This window comes from Colletotrichum phormii (assembly GCF_030913505.1).
Source record: "Colletotrichum phormii strain CBS 102054 chromosome Unknown BDP81scaffold_23, whole genome shotgun sequence".
NCBI classification, from domain to species: Eukaryota; Fungi; Ascomycota; class Sordariomycetes; order Glomerellales; family Glomerellaceae; genus Colletotrichum; species Colletotrichum phormii.
Window position 1 is genome coordinate 221488 of NW_026851465.1, and position 21358 is coordinate 242845.

Here is a 21358-nt window from a genome sequence, read left to right on the forward strand (position 1 = left end):
GTTCGTCGCGGAGAGTTTGGAGTGGAGTCTGCTGAGCGGGAGGGGACGCCGTCATCATTGGATGATTCTGTGGGAGAAGAACGTTCCGCGTCAGCTAGGCCTTGCCGTCAAAGAGAGGGGAAAGGGAAGGGAATGGGAAGCGAGGCCAGGACCGCCAGCTGTGCGAAGGAATGGAGAGCCGGCAACCCACCTGAGGATCGATCGGCCTGCTTGCTTGCTTCAGAGAGTCTGGGCGGCGGTTGAGAGAGAGTGAGGAGTGAGGAGAGACGGTGTTCGGTGTTGCTGTCGAGTGCGCGTGAGGGCGTTTCTCTCGGTGCACCCCTTGGTCGATACACGCGGGCAGAGGTTTTCTGATTGCTCCCGGGGCGCGGGCAGCGGTTCTGCAAGGCCTGCAAGGCGGAAGGGGGTTGGCTGAGTCGTTGTGACGTCAGGTCGACGACGAGATCGAGAGTGGGTTGTGTCTTGTGTCTGCCGAGACTGACAACTGGGGCAGCCTTGGGGTTCCAGAACTGGCGAACGGGGCGACAGTTCACGTTGACTCCTTGTCAGGCTTGTTGTGCAAGGATGTTTGGGTTCAAGGACTTGTTGAACCGAGATCTGTCGACTCCACAGTGTCTCCAGATACACGCAAATGTCTCCACCAGGTACTTCGGAAACGGCATGCGAAGAAGCACGAGAGGGAGGGATCGCTGGCGGGTGGTGAAGATGGCAGAATGAGAACGAGGCAAGACTCCGAAGATGGTGTCGGAAGAGCACTGAGATTGGAAGCAAAAGGTCCGACAAGTCTGGAAAAGCCTGTTTTCCGTCGAAACACGAACGACTGTGCGAACGGCCGTGATGCTGCATGGTTAGGCTGGCGCCTGAGCTACTGTACAGACGGAACGCACGGCTAGCCGTCAACTGTTGCTGAAGAGCACGGTGAGCGAGCCTGAGCCTAGACACGTGCGTCGACGCTATTCGAAATTCCAGCTGGGTTGATGGCAGTCCGGGGGTCCTCACTTGACCCAGAGGTAGCTTCGAGCTTACCGACCACACACCGACCACAGACTCTGGAGAAGGTCCTAGACACTGACCCAGCCGAGACGATCAGAGTTCAGATTGTGGCTCTGATTGATGAAGGGGGAGCACTGGGTGCCATAGTGGGAGGAATCAGCTTCATCAGAAGTTCGGGTTGGTCCTCATGCCCGAACAGCTTCAGCAGACCTTCAGAGACGTCTCGAGTTTGTCCATGGACGAAGGCCGCGTGCCGTCAACGCCACAACCGACAAAGGCTGGCGAAGGATGATCTCGATGCCTGAAGGGGCAATGAGATGCAAAGAGGCGAAGAAGAAGAAAGTCGACGAGAGCCCAGACTGTTGGAAATGAGACGGAGGCAGTACGATCGGCGCGATACGTTTGTCGGCAGGTGGCTTGACGATTGAGACTGGTGAAGATCGCTTGACTGACATTTTCACAGCGACCAGGACGACGTTGAACGTGAGTGGCTGATGCTCCCACCCGATGCGCCGGGATGCGACGCAAGAATTTCCCGTTCAGCCACGGCTACCCTGCACGTCTAGCGTTTTAGACCGTATTCCGTACGATTGCGAACACCTCCGCCACACAGAGTCGAGACGGTACTGTGGATACCGTTTACCGGGCCTTCTTTTTCGGATATGAGGTGGCATCGAGAATTGAGGAGCGGCGGGGAGACTTTGAGAGGGGAGCAAGGGGGGGCCGTTCCACCGTTACATTTGGCGGCGGGCAACCAAAAAAGACGACTCACTCACACACCAACTCAATCCTGGGCCGAGTTACATCGCATCATGTGGCGGCTTCACTGCGTCAACATTGGACGGATAGGGAAGGCCGAAGCCGCTCTGTGGCTTGACCATTGGCATTGACCGGTTAAACTCTAAGGTTTTTATCTTCCTTTTCCTTCTTTCTCTCCATGTCTCGGTGAGCACTTTTGACGACGCGAAATGAAGTCAGGATCCCAGCATGATCCTGTCAGGACATTCAAATCTTGAATGCGTTGTCTCTGGGCAGAAGAAACTAACGCTAGTTAAGCCCAGGAGAAACGACGCATGGAAAGCAAGGCACAGCGAGCATTGTGTGCAGTAGTCTCTGGCGCCGTCGATTTCCAACTGCGTATCCAGCCACATCTTCCAGGTCCTCCAGCCGACGCTGCCACATCTTCGTAATGCGCTCCCGATGACACTAGCCTCTGGAAGGAATGGGCAACCGCACTGTTGATTATGCTGGTTGGGTGGGTGGAGAGCCCCCCACCGTCGCATTGGAGATTTGCCCCGTCACTGAGATCAACGGCGCCAGACGTGAAGCGTGAAACAGACAGAGGCTAATGGAAATTGGCGCTACGAACGGTTGCTGGCCACCGTCTCCGCCCCTAGGCGTGCTTGACGGCGGTTGTCACAACACATGGTTCTGCCTGTTTTTCGACGCTACTCCACACGAGCTTGGCACTTAGCGGGTGGCTGAGGGCATTGATAGTGTGCTGAAACCAACGACACGCGCTAAGTCTGCCAAACGAGTTGATTCGCAGTCATGTCGAGACTTGGGATCATTGGCATTCTCAGGCCCTGCCGAAGGTGTCACTGAATATCAATGAGTGAGAACTTAGTGAGAGATGAGTGAACAAGTGAGTGTGTGAGATACCGCGTGTGTGGGAGCATGTCACCGGTGGCTGCAGCATCTGGACATGTGATTGGTCTTGGTCAAGTATCATTCGTTAAAAGAACTGTTTAGAATACTTTGGCTACCGTCGAATAGGATACCCATAAAACTTCCCGAAATAGCGTCCGTATCTCATGATGTCGATGATGCACAAATCTTTCATAATACACGCGGCAGATGGATCCCGATATTCCATCCGTCCACCAACTCCTCGAACCCTTACTAAGCCCGACCGTTTCTTTTTACGGTTGGGCGGTAAAAACGGGCGACAAAAAAGAAACCCACGCATTCCATCAGACTGGGTCGAAAAGCAGTTCGCCCACTGTTCAAACCCGCGACTCCATGTTGTAAAGAATTTCGACGATAAGATTGTCGTTTTAAGATTGGTCCCTGTGGAAAACGTCTCTCAGTTCCTGATTAAAAGACGAGGTAAAGCCCATTAGCCCATCTTGAACTTGGCTACAAGCTACTAACTAGCCCGTGCTTGCCTGCGAGTAAGAAGCGAGGACGCAACGGAGCTCTACCTAGCGCAGACAAGAGGGAGGGCCACCGTAACTGTGGAGGGGGGAGGGGGAAGACAGAGAAAAGGATGGTACTTACAAGAGAGCCAACTCGAGGTCACCGTGGATGCGTGCCTTCAGCGTGATTTCAATGTCAAGGTTGAGATCAAGACGCAACCGAAGAGTGTCGCTCTTGTCACCACCGCCGCCGCCTTGCTGTTGCAGCGCACCACCAGCAACGTTGCCTAGTGTGTTCTGCACGCCGTTGGTCACGCCGCCGACATCGCCAATGCCACCGAGGTTATCGAGAGGGCCGCTTGACTGCTGCTGCTGCTGGCGTCTTTGCATCTGCCTGCGTTGCGGGCGCTGACGGCGCTGGGGCTTCTGCTGCTCGCTGGGTGCTTCCGAAGTCTCGTCCTCAGAGGCGTACTTGGTGTTGTTCTTCTCGCGGGGGGAGGCCATTGTGACTGATGTGAAACGGTGAAGTTGATGGTTCAAAGATGGGCTAATGGGCTTTTCCTATTATGAAGGAAGGGAGAACTGGATATTAAGGGCTTTTGTCTACCGGTAAGTTTGGAGTGTCTCTTCAAAGTCTGTTTCTGTTCATCGACTCTGGATGAGGACGCAACATATAAGTGATTCCGGACAGTATCCGGAAGGGGTCAAAACAGGATGTAAAAGCTTACACCCCTTCCAGCTGATGAGATCATGTTGGACCCTGGGGCATCCAGGATTCCCATCTTTCACTGCTCTCACCCCTTCTGGATTTGCGTCACACCACTCGACTCTCTCGATGTTCTGGACCGAAATGACGTTGAAGAGGGCCAAGCGGCATGCGTGCGGAGGGGGAGGGGGGGGCGGATTCACTGGGGCCGCTGGGGCACTGGTCTTGTCTCATGCTCCATGCGTCCCCGATCTGCCTGTGCCGTCGAGGAGGAAGCGCGGCCAACCCAACCCAACACATCCCGGGCTCCCAAAGAACACCAAATAGGTCGAGATGGTGTTCTGACATCCCTGTTCTTTTCGGATTCAACGCGCAACTATGGCTGGCTTGCACCCAATCATGCACTATCAGGACTCGCACCACGGACTTGCGATCACTGGTGCCGCCAATGCAGGCATGACGCAGCATTACTCTATTCCTGCAACCAAACAAGCTTCTTGTAAGTTGGTTTGAGCTTGCAAGCTTGCTGAATGCTATGCACTGACGATGTACGGGCTCACGGGTTACAGATGCCAACTATTCCTATCCTTGCAAGCTGCAGAACGCCTCGGGACCTGTTCTAATTGCACGTCCCTCCTAAAGCTCCGAGACTCCTGGAATCCCCCCCGGATTATTCCAAAATTTGACACACCCAAATTATCCTTCGAGATGATCTGGCTCGCCTATCCTTTCACGTAGGCGCTTTCGATGCCTAGCGCCATCTGCCGCTTGAGAGCTATCTCCATACAGTCCTCGGGATCATAGCCCTCCCGCAACCGCCCATCCGGATCCCAATATGCAGCCCACCTGCCGTCCTCCTCCAGTACGGCTACGAAGCCGAGCCCGCTACCTCGTAGTGAGAGGAACTTTTCATCGTCAGTCCAGCCCCAAGGTCCTATAACATGGCCTAGGGTATCTTTGCGGCCCCCATGGCGGAGCGCTCTGCTGTCGGCATCGACATAGATCCAGTTCAACATGGGCGGGTCTTCTGCTATTGTTGATACCAGGGCACGCATTGGTGGTTCGCTGGGGTAGTTGAAGTAGTACCCTGAAAACTTGTGCCCTGGAGCTGGTGCCAGACTATGACTTATCCATATCTGGGGGGAGGATGTGTGTGTTAGTCTACCGGAGATGTGAAGCAAGGTTTCCAAGTTGGCGAGGGAGCTAGTGTAAGTCAAAACACGCGGCGAGGTTGGCCGAGTGGGTGTGCCAACCTCCGCAAAGGGAAACGGGGGAAAGAGAAAAGCAAGGAAAGGAGAGAGAGCGTGCAGATGTCTGCAGGCGCGGGAAGGGGGTAGGAGAGAGGGTGAAGGGCGTTGGATGTGAGCTGTTGGCTGTTGGTTTGTGGGCTTGCTCACCTTGTTGTCGACGACGATACATGGACACTCTTCTCTCTTGCCGTCAATGGTCATGGTCGCCGTGAGGCTGAACTTGGCCTGTTCTTTGGAGGCGGCATTCTGCTTCTTCTGAGCGCTCACGGCCTGGCCGGTGCCAATGACTGTGGGTATGGCGGCGATGGCGAGCAGACCGATAACCATGTTTCGAACTGTTTTCCGAGGCGAAGGACTAGTAAAGACAGGAATGGTAAAGTGGAAATCAAGGGACGAAAATCCGGGTGAGTGACAGTGGGCGGTGGGAGACGTTGGCCTTTTCGAGAGTGAGAGTGGGCACTGGGGACGAGCTCAAGTGAGTGAGAGTCGAGGAGTCGAGGAGTCAAAAGGTTCCTTCAAGCCCTCGCCGCTGCCTATCGACGACTCGAGGTTCGGTGTGAGTGTTGTGTCGTGTCGGGACTCGGAAATGTCAGTTGGGTCCAAGCCGTGGGGTCAGGCCGCGGCCGCGTCGTGTGTATGGATCAACGGATTTGCAATGATCGTTGCGACGTGGTTCGGGGCCGAGCTGCCCTCTGGTTCTGGAGTCCTGAAGATCGATGACTGGTATGTCACTGTCTCAAAGGGGGGGGGCTTCCGAGGGATCTTCTGTGCTTCTTTGATGGATTGTCAGAAGAAACAGGTTTACGGGGTTTGTTCTATGGGGTTCGTGTGGTCATCATATCGAAAAGATCTGACCCTCTTGTCTCTCCTCCTCCTCGCGAGTCCCCGCGGTGAGGAGTGGCTGGCAGGCGTGGCAGGTTTGAGCTGGTTGGTCTAGCGGCCACGGCACGGTAAGGCAGGCATCGAATATCCCCTCTCCTTTCTCTGTCCAGGTATCTCTCACACACTCTTCTTCCTTTGCCAAAAAAGTCTGCAGACCGCGTGCGCCAGTGCCTGAACAAGAAGAGAAGTGGAAGTCATGTCTGGAATCGAGATGCCCGTTTCGGGTACCCCTGTCCGGGGTCAGCCCACACCCAATGCTGGTGCGTGTGTGTCTGTTGGTCCACAATATGCATGTCTAGACCGTTCGCTGTTCTCTTGCATACTCCATTCTTTTTTCTGTTCGATACTTTGATACATTTACAAAGACTTTAGATTTTACATACACTCACACCCCATCGACGTCATTCTCTTGAGAGGATTACAGTACACTCGGGATTAGTCTGCTTTGACTTTCAGATCCCTCCTCCTCTTTCTGGGCTCCTCCTCGCTCCTCCACTCACGCTAGACCTTTCGAACATGATCGACCGGGGTAGCTCCCGAAAGCTCTTCTCTCTCTCTCGCAACGCGGCCAGAAGCTGAGTTTCAACCAACCACGGTGCGAGCACGCCTTTCGGGTCCCAGCCCGTCGACGTCACTCTTGATCCTTTTTTTTCTCTCTCACCTCGTTTTTTTACTCTCGTTGCTGGTTATTCACTGGTGCTGGCAACTTGTCCACCGTTATTGCTACAGCTAGCTCCCTTTCGCCTTATGCCAAAGGAAGTCTTACACGCCCCCCCCCCCTCTCCCCTTCTTCTTTGTCTCTAGGGACCCTGTCGATCGGGAAGGACGGGCTGTATGCAGGTTGGGCCTCTCTTCCATACCTAGAGCTTCTCAGAGGGACGACCAGAACCCATTGGAGTTCGGACAGCCTAGCGCTATTAAGCACCAGAGAAGGACAAAAAATCTTGATTCTCATCCAAAACCTGTGTCGAATGTGATATCACAGCGGCGGGTCCAAGTCTACATACACGTGTTTGTCCCCCCCCCCCCCCGGGCCCCTTGTATCATTTCCCCAGTATTATCACCAAACAGTGACATTCTCCCTCTGGGTCTCGAAAGAGGTTCCAGACCTGTTCGATTGTAACCCGTCGCCTCTCTCATCCTGCCCATGCCACTTTTTTTCTTGACCAACTTTTTGCTGGGTCCCCTTTTCCCCAATTCAAACGTGCCTGTTCACCGGGGCCCTGGCCACACCTTCCCCCACCCCCAATCCATCCCCGTGAACTGGCGTAGGTGTGTGTAAGTCATGTTATGTTCCCACATTCACACCCTATTGCGTCACAGGAGAAGCAGATCCGGATTGCGGTTCAGGTTCAGCCTCGCTGGCCCTGTGCAGAAATTCCTGTTTGATGCCATTGAGGGGGGAGGGGTGTGAGGTAATGACTTCTCATGGCATCCGATTTAACTTATACCAGACCTGTGTACCTAGTTTTCCCACCTCTTCTAGATGATCTCTTTTTTCTTTTCCAATTTTGAAGGAACTCCATCTTTTACTGAATAAACTCACTGTGATCTCTTTTACTTTTTTTTTTTTTTTTCTGAGGGGGACACACTTACACCACTCACGAATACTTAGCACACCGCGCGCTATACTCACATCATCTGAATAGCCTCACACTCGAGAATCTCAAGGAAAAGCCAATTGAGACGTCGAGATTCAGCTATACACCCATAAACCCACGCCGTCAGATTAATGGACTCGGATACAATGGCCAGAAACAAGAACAAGGTAAGCTTCTCATTCACTCAATTCACACATTGTGAGTCAGTATGTTGACCATGAGGTGCGTAGAAGGGCCAAGGCCAAGGCGCCGCCGGCAACCAGAACCAGCCAGGCAACAGCAGCAAGCCCGAGGAGACCAAGCCTGAGGAGCAGGAGCCAGAGCAGCAGCCAGAGCAGCAGCAGCAGTCTTCGCTCGACCAAAAGACGGAAGAGCAGAAGCCCGAAGGAACCACACCAGTCGGAGAATTCGGCAACCCCGCAGAGGGCGAGGGTAACCCCACCAACACCACCGACGAGAAGAAGGCCGAAGACAGCAAGCCCGAAGACACTGCCGCCAAGGCGGACGACAAGACGCAATCGCAACAGCAAAAAGATGAGAAGAAGCCGCCCGGCGAGGACGTGAAGCCCGAAGACCCCGCTTCCGCTGCTGCCGCCGACTCGCAATCAAAAGACAAGAAGCCCGAGCAGAAGAAGCCCGGCCAAGAGACCACGGACAAGAAGCAAGCTCCTTCATCAAACCAAGCCGGCGTTGAAGACGAAGCGGAGCCAGAGTCCGTCGTCGACAACGACAAGAAGCCTGCCGCAGGAAAGGAGCAACAAGAGCCCGCAAAGGTACGCTCCCGCGACTCAGGCCGCACAGAGAGAGAAGCTGACCTCGAGGAGCCCACTGAACTCGCCGACGGCGAGGGCGAGTACTACGACGACGACGAGGAATTCGAAGAAGGCGAGGACGGCGAGGTCTACGACGATGATGAGTATTACTCTGGCGACTCGCAAGACGACGAAGAGTACGACGACGACGAGGACTACGATTCTCAAGAAGAGGAGGACGACGGCAACTACACCACCGCGCAAAAGGGCGGCAACCAGAACCAGCAGATGATGCAGCAGCAGCAGCAGCAGCAACAGCAGCAGATGATGATGCAGCAACAGCAGCAGCAGCAGCAGATGCAGGGCGGCGGTGGTGGCGCGGGCAAGAACCCGCTCAAGCTGAGGCTTGACTTGAACTTGGATATTGAGATTACGCTCAAGGCCAAGATCCACGGTGATTTGACGCTGGCATTGCTGTGAGTATTCCCTCTTTTCTTTCGCTCCCTGTTCACGATTGATTAATTATCCTATCCCGGATCTTTTCCCATCTTTTTCTTGTTGGTCAATGCTTCTGCTCCCCAATCCTGCAGTGGGCGCCGCGATTCAGATTTTCTGCATTTGCTGCCCACCTGCGCTTCTACCTGCTGTTGAACTCTGTCATGTAATGCGATCACCGTATTCCGGGCGGGGACCGATTATCGGGCTTCTCGCTGGGGGTGGCAGTGTTCGCAACAGCGAGTCAGACCAGAAACAACTCAAGTCCCAGCTCGTTTTTTTTCCTTTGTTTTCTCATGAGCTGGCAAACTGTGGGAGAGGATAGGAACGGCCAACACTCCAGTGACCGTTTTCCTATCCCACACACACAAACATACACCTTCACAATTCTTCTGGGCGGAGACCGGTGGTTGGCATCTCGGCCGGCGAGGCAGTAGCACGAAAGTTCGCGCGCAGTCCGTCGACCGTTTTTCGATGCGCCATCTCCCTCGCGCCATCAGACCCGAGCGAAAGCGGTTTAGGAGAGACTGACCGCGACGGTTTCTCCCTAGATCAATGTAATAAACGTCGACAAACCAACCAGACCCAAAATCAACAAAGGGCCGCTCAACGCTCTGGGCATTCTCTTTACGTCATCTTTGCGCTCGGAAAAGATTCGAAATTCCTTGTCCACAAGGCTAACTGCATAGCGACATGATGTAGCGATGGGTAAACATGTCCACCACGACAAGCACTCCCCCCCCTGCTTCCTCCGACAGCAGAAGAGGGAGTGTCCAGCAACAAAACAAAAGAGAATCCTGCATCGAAATCAATCATTACGATCGAAATGTTTCAACATACCACCAAATTTAACGGCATAAAGGCGACAAAACTTTTTTGCAAAGAGAGGGAAAGAGGCGTAAGCGGGGAATTTGGGATTTGTTTTGTTAACGAGTTTTCTTTGTTCATTCTTCACCCGGAACGAGAGACCGCTTCATGAGTGTTTTGCTTGCTAGTCTCCGTTCCAAAGACGCTGTTGCTTTCGGATGGGGAAGTGCTTTGTCGGTGTGCCACTGCGTCCCGCAGCGAATCGAGCTTGTCAGACTTAGCGACGGATACGATCTATCTGCTCCCCAGTGTAATTTTAGGCGCCGAAATGAGATTTTCATGAACCCACTCTGACAGGTGTTCGTCGCTTTCGTTCCACATGGAAGGCTTCGACCAAATGTCTACGAGGCAGACTGTTGGAATTCAGCATCGCAAGAATATAAGTGTTTGGCCAAATGGCTTCGTGTCGCGATATCCTCTTTGACCTCACAATTGCATTTCACACAGTCAAGTGAGCGTTTTCTTCCAATATCGTGAACGGTGAGGGCTGTTTTGACTAGCAGGGGCCAAGGATCAATCCGGCGACCTGCAGTCTGGCGAGTCTCGTATCATGCCCGTGGACGAATATGCGATGATTAGCACCCGTCGGCCGTGGTGAGCGCCCATTCATCGGTGAGTATCTTCAAGGTGTGGCTGGTGAGGCCCCGGTCAATATACGGTGCTCGTACCCGATGCGTGCGCTCCTGCATCATCGACATCACGAGGATGGCAAATTGCATGCCCATTCACAGTACCCGATCCGCGAAGTCGGCCGAGTGCAGCATCACAATGCAGTAAGAGTGAAGTGCCAATGCGGTCGAGGTCCAATGATGAAACACTTCAGCCTCATCAGGTGTCCACCGGGCGGAAGCATGTGCAGGGGATAAAACCTGTTTTTTGCGAGTTCCTCACGATGTTGACAGCGGGCGATCGCAGGCCACCCCCCTCTCCAGGGGAACGGGAAGAGGCACCGCGGCGGGCCAGAAGAACGGTACTCTGTACCCAACGGATGACCCGCAATGATCTAGACCGATGACAGAGATTCTGCTCCATATTTTTGAGTCGTGTCCCGTACCGCTTTTCGCCGCCGCCGCGTCGTACCCGCGGGATCGATCATATTTGGGCACGTTATGGCGGGAAGCCAAGCTTGGCGGGATAAAGCGCGGGAAGAGTGGTCGTCGGGTGGGTGCAGCTCCAAAAGGTAACAGAGTCTGTTCAGACGACGTCTGGCTGGTAAGATAACCGTGCCAGAACAATGGGATTGTGTGACCGGTCGACTTTGATTAGCGTTATGTGTCCGCCGTTGCACAAACGCTGTCGACTATCGTTAACCGACCACCCCTTTCCGAGTGAAGCGAAAGAGGCTGCCCAGAGGTGAGATCATCGCTGGAGCTATGACCAAACTGCCCGCTCGAAACGGACAATGAGTGACGGGAGAGAGATTGCGCTGGGGAGGGGGGAAGCTCTGTTGACAGGGGACGCGTGGCAGACCCGAGACGTCTTATCCGGAGGAAAAGCGCCGAAGGTGAATGGTATCTTTTCTGCATGGTCGTCCAACCGTCTGTGCCGTCGTCAGGGGGGGAGGACGGAGTCGCAAGGGGCGCTTGGCCCATGCAACGTCAGGGGCGGGGCAGCTGCGGGGAACAGTGTGGCGCCGACGCTAGGGAAGCAGCCACATTTGGCGAAACGGCGGGTGATCTGCGAGAAAACGGTGGAATGTGCTCCGTTATCGACTTTGTCTCCGTGTTTCGTCCACAATAAGTGTAAGGGTGATGCCGTTATTGGATGACAGAAGACTTCTCCACCCGAAAGTTCTGACCGGCAGGCAAACGACTGAGTGTGGCGCTGGAACGTTTGTCCTCTGGTGGCGGTGGTTATGGGTGGTTCTGGTTGTCTAGTAGAGCTTGTAATGCGGAAGTATGCCGGCTGCGACTCGTCAAAAGTTCGAGAAAAGTCGGATATCTCGCTATGTTCTATTCTCGGTCTTTGCCGCCGTCTTCAAAGAAAGTGTCGCTGACTATCCTGAGCTCAGATGATGTTGGCGGCGAGGTCGTATTCGCATCGGCGTCAAACATGTGCATTCTGGAAAGGCATGTCGTCGTCGGTAGGGCTATTCGCGGTAGATGGGAATTTCAACTGTAACACCCGGGCCGCATAGAGTTTGCACCACGCACGGAAATACAACGTCGGATCGCAGTGGTGGTCAGATCGGGGGCGGTTGTGAGAGTTGAGTTGAGTGTGCGACAGGGAGGAAGAGGGGAGAGACGGGGGACGTGCGTCGAAGGGACGGGGAAACGGCAGCCGATGGGACCCACCGAATATGGGAACATGTCGGCGATGGATAAACTTCAGTCCCGCTGGAGATAAGGATGCGATTAGATGAATATCGATAAGATAATAATGTGGCTGGTGATGATGCCGTGTGGCTGGTGTCGATGTGGCAGGAGCGGGGTTGTGGCTGGACCTCATCTTATCGCGGGGCGGTGTGTGGGGCAACGACGCATGAATGGGAGCATGAAGCATGACGGAGCTCCAACCCCAAGCAACCCAGACAAACAAACAGCCCGCTGCGAGATTGGACGACTCAGGACCTCCAAACAAAGCAACAAACAACTACGCGTTTGAGCTATATCGCGGCTATTATCAGACAACGTCGAACCTGGACAAAAGCTTCATCTTCGCATTAGCGTCCGCATTCCAGCAGAACCCATCACCAGCATCACCAGCATCGTCACAATGCCCGACCTCAACTCTGTCCCGGCCTCACCACACCCTCTCAGTGCCTCACGGCGCTCTTCATCTCACCAGATGCCGCCCCCTCCACTTCCAGCGCAATCTTCCGACTCCTCCTCCCTCAACATCCTCCCGTCGAACCAGAACACGGTCAACCATCCGCCTTCCAACCCTCCCGTAGGATCTCCGCCGATGGCCCCGGCAGTAGCAGCGTCACCTCCAGCCTTCCCCGAACCATCCGTCTCCGGCCCAGGCCCGATTCGTCACCCGCGACCCATCACCGCGTCCGATCTTCACATGCAGTTGGAGAAAGAGCAAGAAGCAGTGGTACGTCTGGCAGGCTTACACGCTGAACAAGATCAAGTCTAATTCACAGTATAGGTGAACCGCCTCACACGAGAGCTCCAACTTCTCCGAACAGCGCAGAACGCCTCCGTGGCATCCAACGCCTCCTCCACATCAGCCTCCAACACGACCGAAGCACCCGACACCCACCTCCTCTCCGGCGCCGCCTTCTCCACCCCGGCCGTCCCCTCCAACAGCTCCCGCCGGCACCACCGCACCGCCTCGAACGCCAGCGCCCGAAGCCAGACCGCCGTCGCGGGCTCAGCCGCCGCATCCACCACGTCCATCCCCATCGCCCGGCCCCCGAATCCCGGCCGCCAAGACAGCGTGGCCTCCCGCCACAGCCTGTCCTCATCGCCGGCCCCGTCACAGCACTACCTGGACCCGAGTAGCACCAGCGGTCTGACATACTTCCAGCAGCAGCGTCTACCGCATCAGCATACCGGTGGCACCTCGGTCGCCGCCACACCTGGCGGCAGCGAGGCGCAGCTCTCACCTGGTCTGATGCCCACGACGTCGCGGTACGAGGAGACGGCGCTACACCGACAGGAGCTAGAGAATGCCAAGAAGGAGAACGAGTTGCTGAAGCAGAGGATCCGAGACCTGGAGAAGATGGTCAGGGAGAAAAGCGCCACTGCTGGGCGGGATCGGAGCGAGAGCACGAGCAGCGCTACCGCTGCCACCCCAGCGGCGGATGCAACCAGTGTCGGCGTCACTACCGGAGGGGCTGGTATAGCCGGTTCCAGCAGACGTCCTGGTGGCGAGAGGGAGCGATCTTTGACGGCGATGAGCATCGCTAGCAGTGTCGCTGTTGGCGTGCCTGATGAGGAGGTACAGGTTGGAGAGAGTGCTGCGAGCGCTGGGGCGAATCCCTGAGGTCTGCCGGCGGAGGAGGTGAATGTTTTCTTTCTTTGAGACATTGCGAGCGATGAGATTATTGTGAATAAATCATGGGTTATGACATAGAGAATGGCGTTTAGGACTTGCAGATATGGGAACATGCCCTCACAAAGGGGCGGATTCGACTCACGACTTTTCATAGTAATAGAAACATTGAATGATCACAGAACATAAACTTGCATCATTCTTTGAGAATTTATTCATGAGTGTGTAACTCCCTTGTTGATTATGAGATCCAATTCAAGATTTGATGAATACAGACAGTCCAATGTGGAGGCAAAAATGATTTTCTTGCTGCTTTGTGAAGCACTTGTTTTCTAACGTAGTGACACTGATTTTGATCTCGTTTACGACTATTCATATGTTAGGTGTCTTTTCTTGCCCTCAAAAGATAATCGTATTACTTTATTCCAAATTAATCAACCAGGATCTAATGCCATTCGCATGTATGTACAAGATTGTCATGAAGTCTTGAAGTCCCGCATCATTTATCGTGCTGACTCTCAGCTTTTCCCTGTCCATCACTAATCTCGCGCTCTAACGCGACTTCAACGTCTTGCTGGGAAGACTATATTGAAGAGACCAGTTCTCCTCCCTTGGCTTTACCGCAGAAGGTAGTCGGGCTTGGATGATTCGCGAAGAGAGGGTCGAGGTCTCTGTGAGAGCAATAATGACAATGCCATCTTGCCAAGTCGCTCAATGATACCCACTCCTCTGAGTGAGGCTGACAGTACCTGATATGTTCTACTCGGAGGATCCTCTCTTGAAGTTATTTGAGCGAGGCGATTATGATTCTTTTGGGGGCCAATCAGTAAGTTTAAGCAAAACCTGATGTCGGCACATCAGTCGAGCTCTCATGATATCACGCATGTACAAGTCACAGCAATCAACGCACAATACCATTTTGATGAGAAATATCTCATTCAATTCGTTATCTCGATCGTTGCCTTAGGGGCAGTATCTCCAGTTTGGTATCATTCCTGAGTTCTCCAAAGTACCCAGCGCGATGTAATCTCCAGTATTCAGATAAGGCATAAAACAGAAAAAAGAAAGGCCATCTTCCCCTCCTCCAGAAAACATTCCCAATCTACCAAAGATCACACTGACACTCGCTACCACACCAGAAGGCGAGGCAAGTATACTTGCACTTGGGCAAGGTTCCGCGCTTGCAGCAGTGGTTGCAATCCGCATCCTTCCCACACGTCAAGCCCTTCCAGCGCTCAGTGCAAGGCTTACACTCGCACATGCCCTTGTCGCCGCACCACAGGTTCCCCTTGCCGGCGCACTCGAGCGCACTGGAGTCACAGTCACGGCTCGAACCGCACTTGAAGTTGCCGCAGCGACAGGTGCCGCGCTCGCAGACGGAGACCTCGTACTCTGTGCATCCGATCGTGGCACACTCCTTGTGCGCGGTGCACTTGTCGCCCTCGGCGAGACGGCGGGGCGGCTTCTCGGCGGCGCAGGCGCAGATGTTGGCCGTCTTGTCGGGGGGCCCGTCGGGGATGGTGCAGGACTTGTAGGGTTCATCTTCGGTGCAGCGGATGGTGGAGCAGTCGTCGTGCGAGGAGCAGCCGACGCCTTCGGATTGGTAGTAGTCGCACTGGCAGCCGCCTGAGAGGCCGACGCCGCCGGTATCGTCGGACGAGGGCTTGATGCACTTGCCACGACGGTTCTGTTTGCCGTCGCAGGGGAGGCCGTCGCAGTGGGAGTCGACTGTGCAGAAGGCGCCTGGCTTGAGGGCGAGGGCTTCGCATTGGCAGATGGAGTCTGCTCCGGGGAAGTCGACGAGGGGGCGACAGGTGGAGAAGTGGTTTGCGTCGCACTTCAGGTGAGCGCAGTCTGCTGCCGCGGCGCAGGGCTCGAAGAGCTTGGGGCGGTCGACGCAGTGGCAGGTTGACTTGGGGTTGTTATCCTTGGTGATGCAGGCGTAGGTCTGGTTGCCGGAGCAGGAGAGGGATGAGCAGTCCTGGGTCGTGTTACAGGCGGTGATGGGAGTCTGGGAAGGGTCCCAGGCCGAGAGGGTGACGGTGTACAACGGGGAGACGGTGGAAGACGAATGGTTCTCGGTGGAAGAGGGCATCCAGGAGTCCGTTGTCTTGATTGTCCAGGAGGTGCTTGAAGCAGAACCGTTCGAAGAGATGCTCGTCGGGGAGCCTGTGGACAACGTGATGAGGTTTGTCGGAGACGTGTAGTTCACAGGCACCGCGGTGTTCGTGTACATGCCAGCCACCGGAGTAGCAGGAGTCTTGGTGTAGCTGAGACTCTCGGAGAGAGCACATCGACAGAAACCATACAAACAGGCACCGAACCGGGGTTGAGGGCATACAAGAGAGCCACACTCGGCGTCGGCACTGCAAGCCTGGGTGGGACGCGGGAGCACGGAAGCACGGGACGCGGCAACGGACGAAGCGGAAGCGGCAGCGGACGACGAGCTTTGAGCCAACATACAAGCCTCGACCTCACCACCCTCATCTCCCTGTCGACGGTGCTTCGAAGGAGGCTGCGGGGGCGGCTTGGATCCGTCTGCAATGATGACCTTGTTGCCGGAACCGCACCACGTCTTCTCAAAGATGACTTGGTTCTCGAACCGGATGCGCAGCTTCCTCTCTGAGTGGGTCATACCCTCCTCAGTGTGCTCAGGGTGATACTGCCAGTTGACGAGGCCGTACTCGGGCGGCATGTTGGGGTTGCTCTGCGCCATATCCCTGCGGGGGGCGTACGTGATGATCTTGATGAGGTTCTTGTCGTTGATGCCCAGCTTCTGCTTCAAGATGTTTTGAATCTGTTCCACCTGCCAGCTGTATTGCGTTCGCATCGCCGAGTCTTGGTACTGCAGCGGCTCGCCCCTCATGTCCTTGTGAGCTCGGGTAATGATACCGGCCCAAAGCCACGTCTTGGTCCTGGCGTCAAAGGGCTCGCCAGAGTTCTTCGCCGCAAACTCGACGAAGCCCGGGTTGCGCGTGGGGACTTTGCCGTCCTTGAGTTGTCTGTAGGAGCCGCGATTGTTGCCCCACAACATGAAGTCCACGACGCCTTCTCGGAAGTACTCAATCTGCGACTTTGGGTAGAACTTGGTCCACTCGGTCGTACTGGAGCTGCCAAACTCCTGGCCCAGGCTGAAGGTGGGAATCTCCCACATGTGGCTCGTCCAGACGCCGGCCGGGGACGCGACGACGACGACGGTGCAGCCCCAAACGGGTCCCGAGCCGCCAAAGCGCGGCCGGTTCGTGTAAGTGCCGTCAACCTCTTTGTTGAATCTGATCATGGCGCTCGTGGACCAGACCTCGGGGACGTTTTTGATACCGCCGTAGCCGGGGCCTCGCTCGTCGACGATGTGGCGCATGCGGGTGTACCACCACCGTTCGCCGCCGAGGGAATCCTTGGGTTCGATCATGATTTTTGATTCGAGATCGAGCTCCGCCTGTATCGGGCCCTTATTGGGGTCGTTAGAAGGAGGTGCTCGAGCTTTGAGAGCCGAGGGGCCTTCCATGGGCGGCGGAGGGAACTTCTTGTAGTCGCACACGCTCAACGTCGGAGAGCCGAGACCGCAGGCGATCATTCGAGGACAGGTTCCTTCATCTTGTCTGAGTTTGAGCTTCTTTGAGGGAGGGCGAGGAGTGCCAGTGTCAGAAGGGCGAGGCGTATCGTCATCATCAGAAGGGGGGGGAGAACCGTTGTTAGAAGGGCGAGTCGTATCCTGGTTGGGATCGTGAGGGGGACTCGGTCTGAGGTCGAACCGGACGGGGGCCTCCGGCTGCGTGACGAGACCGTCCCCGCACCAGGCATCTCGGTGAACAATACTCTTCTCGAAGCGGACCACGAGCTCCCTCTGGCCGCTGGGGCCCTTGGGCGTGTACTGCCAGCTGAGGAGGCCGTCCCAGGGGTTCGAGGCGCGGCGGTCAGGCGGAGGCGTGGCGCGACCGAGGTCATATTGGAAGTCCTTGTCGAGCGCTTCTTTGACTTCGTACCCGTAGATGGTGATGTACTTCTTATCAATCTTGCACTTCTCGGTGAGAATCGCCATGATCTTGGCGTTTTGATGGGCGTAGTACATATTGCCCGTCGTCTCGATGGGAACAAACATGATTGTGCGGAAGAATTGGTAATTGTCGCCGTAGAGGGGGCCGCCGGGGAGGTTCATCGGGCACAGCGCAGGGAATTCCTTTTGCTTGGGCGTGTCGAGCGAGCCATACTGGAGGAAGCGGTTGACGTTCTGCTCAAAGTAGTAGGGCGCCCTGTAGCCCTTGTCGACCTTGAAGTGCTTCTCTTCGTCAGGGGGGATGGCGAAGTTGGGAATCTCCCACAGGTGGTTGGCGTAGACGCCCTCGGGGGAAAAGGAGGCGATGATGGTACAGCCCCAGACGGGACCGGCGCCGCCGCCGTGGGGGGTAGGGCCGAAAGCTTCCCAGGAGGCCGAGGAGTCGTGTCCCGTCTCGCTTCCCATGGCCAGGCCGGGGCCGTAGTACTTTGCGATGCGGCGCATCTTCTCCCACCACTCGTACTCGCCTTCGTGCCATTCTTCAGGTTCAGAAATGGTCTCGGTGAGAATGTCCTCGTCCCACCAGCCCTGTCGAGCTTCCAGCTTGTTGTTCTCCTGGCATGAAAGGCACTTTCCGGCCATGCAGCCGGCGGTGGGATCGGGCTTCTTGGTCGTGTAAGTGGTTGTGGTGGTGGTCTCGATACTGGTGCAGAGCTGCGTGGTTCGGCAGGTGGCTGTCGCGCAGCTGGTGGTGAAGCTGCTCATGCCCTGGCTTCGAATCTGTGAGACGACGCATGGCTGGGTGCAGTGAGGAGCGATGGTGTATGTCTGGGTGCAAGATGAGCTTGAGGTGGACGTGGATGTTTCCTTCTCGGACTGGGAGGGCTCGGGGTCATCGGGCTCTGTGTTGCCGGCTGGGTTATTGGTGCCGAAGCCAATCTCCATGCCATGGCCGAGGATGTTGCGTCCCTTATCGAGGAGGTCGAGACCGAGATCGATTCTGAAGCCGTGGAGAGCGAGCTCATCTTGATTGTCGGTTGTATGTCCGCCGCCATTGTCATCGCCGCCATGACCATCGTCGCCCCCGTGGTCATCATCTCCGCCGTGGTCATCCTCCCCTCCATGATCATCGTCACCTCCATGATCATCATCACCTCCATGATCATCGTCGCCGCCATGGTCGTCATCTCCGCCGTGATCATCTTCTCCTCCATGGTCGTCGTCTCCTCCATGATCATTATCTCCGCCGTGGTCACCGTCATCATCATCATCATCTCCGCCACCGCCTCCTCCACCTCCGGGCTTAATAACTCCATGCGTAGAGGTAGGTTCAGGAGCTAGCACCCCGTCACTGGTCCGAATTGTCCAGCCATTCGTAGCGGATGGGGGCTTCGAAGGCTTCGAAGGCCAGGGGTATCCGAGGGGGTTAGCCGAGGGGGCAGACAGGCAGAGCTCATCAGGGACGAGGCAATTTGGATTGCAGAGATCGGTCGAGATGCATCGCCAGGCAGGGAAGATAGTCGTTGTGATGTCTCCGTCGACGGTAGTCAGCCTCGGGACGTCGATGGACAGCCAGGTAACTCTGGTGGTCTTCAAGAGTCCATCTGTCTGAATCGAGGTTCCGGTCAGAGGCTCGACAGTGATGGTACCGAAAGGGGGGACATAGGCAGGATTGTCAGTCTCTGTGGGCTGGGAACTTGTTGAAGCAGCAGAAGCCTGGCTCGATGTCTTCTCTGAACCGGTCGTAGCCACGGACGAGTTCGTCTGGGGTGGCAGAGTGCTCGATGCGATGGGCGAGGCAGGGGGAACGGTAGTGCTGACTTGGGCAGGAGTTGTGGTTCCCGAACCGATCACAGAGGATGCGGACACCGAATGCTTAGATTGAACAGACGACTCTTGGACACTCGAAGGGACTGAACTGTTGGCAGACTGAAAGCCGCCTGATCTCAGGGTCGACCTGAAAGAGCTGGAAGGGGCTGAAGTATTGGCAGATTGAAAGCCACCAGAGTTGAGGGTCGACATGGTAGATCTCGAAGGGGCTGAGGTATTGGCAGACTGGAAACCGCCAGATCTGAGGCTCGTCATGGTGGAGTTGGCCCAGATGAGAGTGCTTTCAGGTCTGATCGTTGACAGCAGAGAGCTCAAGGTCGAGTTCTTCCAGATGGAGGTCTGAGATGTGAACGTTCCACCAACACCGCTGCCTGGTCCGGTCCAGAAGACGCCAGATGCCGTAGTCGTGTGCTGGACACTTGTCGCATTTTGACTAGCGAACAACGAAGACCAAGAAGACGAGGCAATGCCGGTGCCATTGATCGAGGTCGTGAAGTTTCGGACAGATGAGGCGATGCTGCTGAAGAAACTGCTGAAAGCAGAAGACTCGGACAGCGTGGGAGAAGGAGTGGTCACGACCGGACCATCAGAAGTCGTGGAATCGTAGATAGTGTAGACCTCGGTGTATGTGGTAGGGACCCAGGTGGTCTTCACACAGGTACAAGGGCAGACAGAGGAAGATCCATTGCTGAACTTGAGGGTGTTGGTGCCGGGCGTGAAGTTCCCACAGGCACACTCGAGAGGGGTGGTGACGATCGGGACAGACTCTGTGAAATTTTATTAGCTCATTGTCATTTGCCATGAGCACCTTCGAAAGAAGGAAGAGAAGATGAGATAATTGATGAAACTTACGGGCAAGAGTGAGGGCGAGCAGCTGTAACAGCAGCAAAGCCCAGAGGACTCCGGGAGCCCAATGGTGTCGGGCGGCGGCCATCCTCACTATGGACGATGTTAGATAATTATCGAAAATTTTCCGAGCTCGAGAAATACTTATTGGTAGCGGAATTGATAGCAAGCGGATGATTGCCAGAGGACGGGAGTGAGGTTTTGGAGGGGATTCGTAGATCGCAGGTGTTTGGCTTCTTGCGATGGGTTGGGTTGGTGTTGAGGTAAGGGGTAGAAAAAAAGGCGAGAAGGTGAAAGTAGAAGAAAGAGGCCTGATTGAATTTTTTCCAGCTCGCTTGTTGTGTGAGAAAAATTCGAGGCCTTGGTTAAGACGAATACAAAGGATGAGGTGGATGAATATGCCACTGACAAGTCCTTCAGTCGAGGAAGGAATACTCGGGAGACGAATAACAAGGTGAATTTTGGGCACAGCATTTCACCTTTCTTTCACCGCCTTCATCCAAAATTGGCAGTCAGAGAAGACCGCCAATAACAGGAGGTGCGATAATTGAATGCAGTGAGCATTGAGGACTCCTATCTTACTAGTATGTTGCTCTTCGGATTGTGTTACAAGATTTCCGCATTCTGGTGGGTTGTTGATATCGTACAACATGACCTTGACTTTTTGAATGTATGATTCTAAAGATGGACTACACTCTGGAATATACTGCGTACTAGAGTCGGAGATAATAAATATGATGGTGAAGATATATCATGGCAAATACCTTGACAAGAATGGACATGAAAGCCTCAAGAGCTCACCTGTATCCATGAGGTCAATTCTATTTGATCCTTGACTCGATGAATGGGACCTCTACATGCAGACTGCATTCATGATTGAGTTTGATCTGAAAACTCTGCGTTAAATGGCCGCTCTGGGATTCCTTTGATCTGGTTGTTGCCTCCCTTTGACAGATACCATCTGTCGGGCCAGCCTGTACTACGTAGCTATCCGGATACCTTCTCTTTCTGATGGTCAATATCTCACAGCCAACCTAATGAAGAGATTCCTATAATGTATGA

At 55.0% G+C, this 21358-nt stretch overlaps 7 protein-coding genes across 7 annotated transcripts; 3 read left to right on the forward strand and 4 right to left on the reverse strand.

Moving 5' to 3' along the window:
• Positions 1-139: 139 nt before the first annotated feature.
• On the reverse strand, positions 140-1146 carry BDP81DRAFT_105809 (uncharacterized protein). The gene has a single exon (XM_060581427.1). The coding sequence runs from the start codon at positions 844-846 to the stop codon at positions 220-222; it is 627 nt and encodes a 208-aa protein (XP_060440648.1). The 5' UTR covers positions 847-1146; the 3' UTR covers positions 140-219.
• A 1933-nt stretch (positions 1147-3079) lies between these two features.
• Positions 3080-3635, reverse strand: BDP81DRAFT_453397 (uncharacterized protein; the record flags this gene model as incomplete). Its single annotated transcript, XM_060592835.1, has 2 exons — positions 3080-3086; positions 3274-3635. The coding sequence occupies 2 exons, from the start codon at positions 3633-3635 to the stop codon at positions 3080-3082; spliced, it is 369 nt and encodes a 122-aa protein (XP_060440649.1).
• Positions 3636-4559: 924 nt separating this feature from the next.
• Positions 4560-5414, reverse strand: BDP81DRAFT_329726 (uncharacterized protein; the record flags this gene model as incomplete). The annotated part of the gene is made up of 2 exons (XM_060585340.1): positions 4560-4973; positions 5235-5414. 2 exons carry the CDS (start codon positions 5412-5414, stop codon positions 4560-4562), a joined length of 594 nt encoding a protein of 197 aa, XP_060440650.1.
• A 129-nt stretch (positions 5415-5543) lies between these two features.
• Positions 5544-6093, forward strand: BDP81DRAFT_105763 (uncharacterized protein). Its single transcript, XM_060581426.1, has one exon. It carries the CDS (start codon positions 5674-5676, stop codon positions 6022-6024), a length of 351 nt encoding a protein of 116 aa, XP_060440651.1. The 5' UTR covers positions 5544-5673; the 3' UTR covers positions 6025-6093.
• A 1623-nt stretch (positions 6094-7716) lies between these two features.
• BDP81DRAFT_398294 (uncharacterized protein) lies at positions 7717-8802 on the forward strand (the record flags this gene model as incomplete). Its single annotated transcript, XM_060588435.1, has 2 exons — positions 7717-7737; positions 7801-8802. The coding sequence occupies 2 exons, from the start codon at positions 7717-7719 to the stop codon at positions 8800-8802; spliced, it is 1023 nt and encodes a 340-aa protein (XP_060440652.1).
• Positions 8803-12226: 3424 nt separating this feature from the next.
• BDP81DRAFT_356992 (uncharacterized protein) lies at positions 12227-13874 on the forward strand. The gene is made up of 2 exons (XM_060586321.1): positions 12227-12723; positions 12778-13874. Exons 1-2 carry the CDS (start codon positions 12400-12402, stop codon positions 13615-13617), a joined length of 1164 nt encoding a protein of 387 aa, XP_060440653.1. The 5' UTR covers positions 12227-12399; the 3' UTR covers positions 13618-13874.
• Positions 13875-14728: 854 nt separating this feature from the next.
• BDP81DRAFT_500538 (uncharacterized protein) lies at positions 14729-20384 on the reverse strand (the record flags this gene model as incomplete). Its single annotated transcript, XM_060595515.1, has 8 exons — positions 14729-15637; positions 15872-17395; positions 17438-18077; positions 18108-18464; positions 18498-18922; positions 19523-19596; positions 20035-20217; positions 20303-20384. The coding sequence occupies 8 exons, from the start codon at positions 20382-20384 to the stop codon at positions 14729-14731; spliced, it is 4194 nt and encodes a 1397-aa protein (XP_060440654.1).
• Positions 20385-21358: the final 974 nt, after the last annotated feature.

Bases quoted from the DNA above. Each gene is read 5' to 3' on its own strand.
- BDP81DRAFT_105809 (XM_060581427.1), bottom strand. From the start codon at position 846: ATGCAGCATCACGGCCGTTCGCACAGTCGTTCGTGTTTCGACGGAAAA.
- BDP81DRAFT_105763 (XM_060581426.1), top strand. From the start codon at position 5,674: ATGTCAGTTGGGTCCAAGCCGTGGGGTCAGGCCGCGGCCGCGTCGTGT.
- BDP81DRAFT_356992 (XM_060586321.1), top strand. From the start codon at position 12,400: ATGCCCGACCTCAACTCTGTCCCGGCCTCACCACACCCTCTCAGTGCC. The intron at 12,724-12,777 runs GTACGTCTGGCA...TTCACAGTATAG, and splicing joins AGAAAGAGCAAGAAGCAGTG to GTGAACCGCCTCACACGAGA.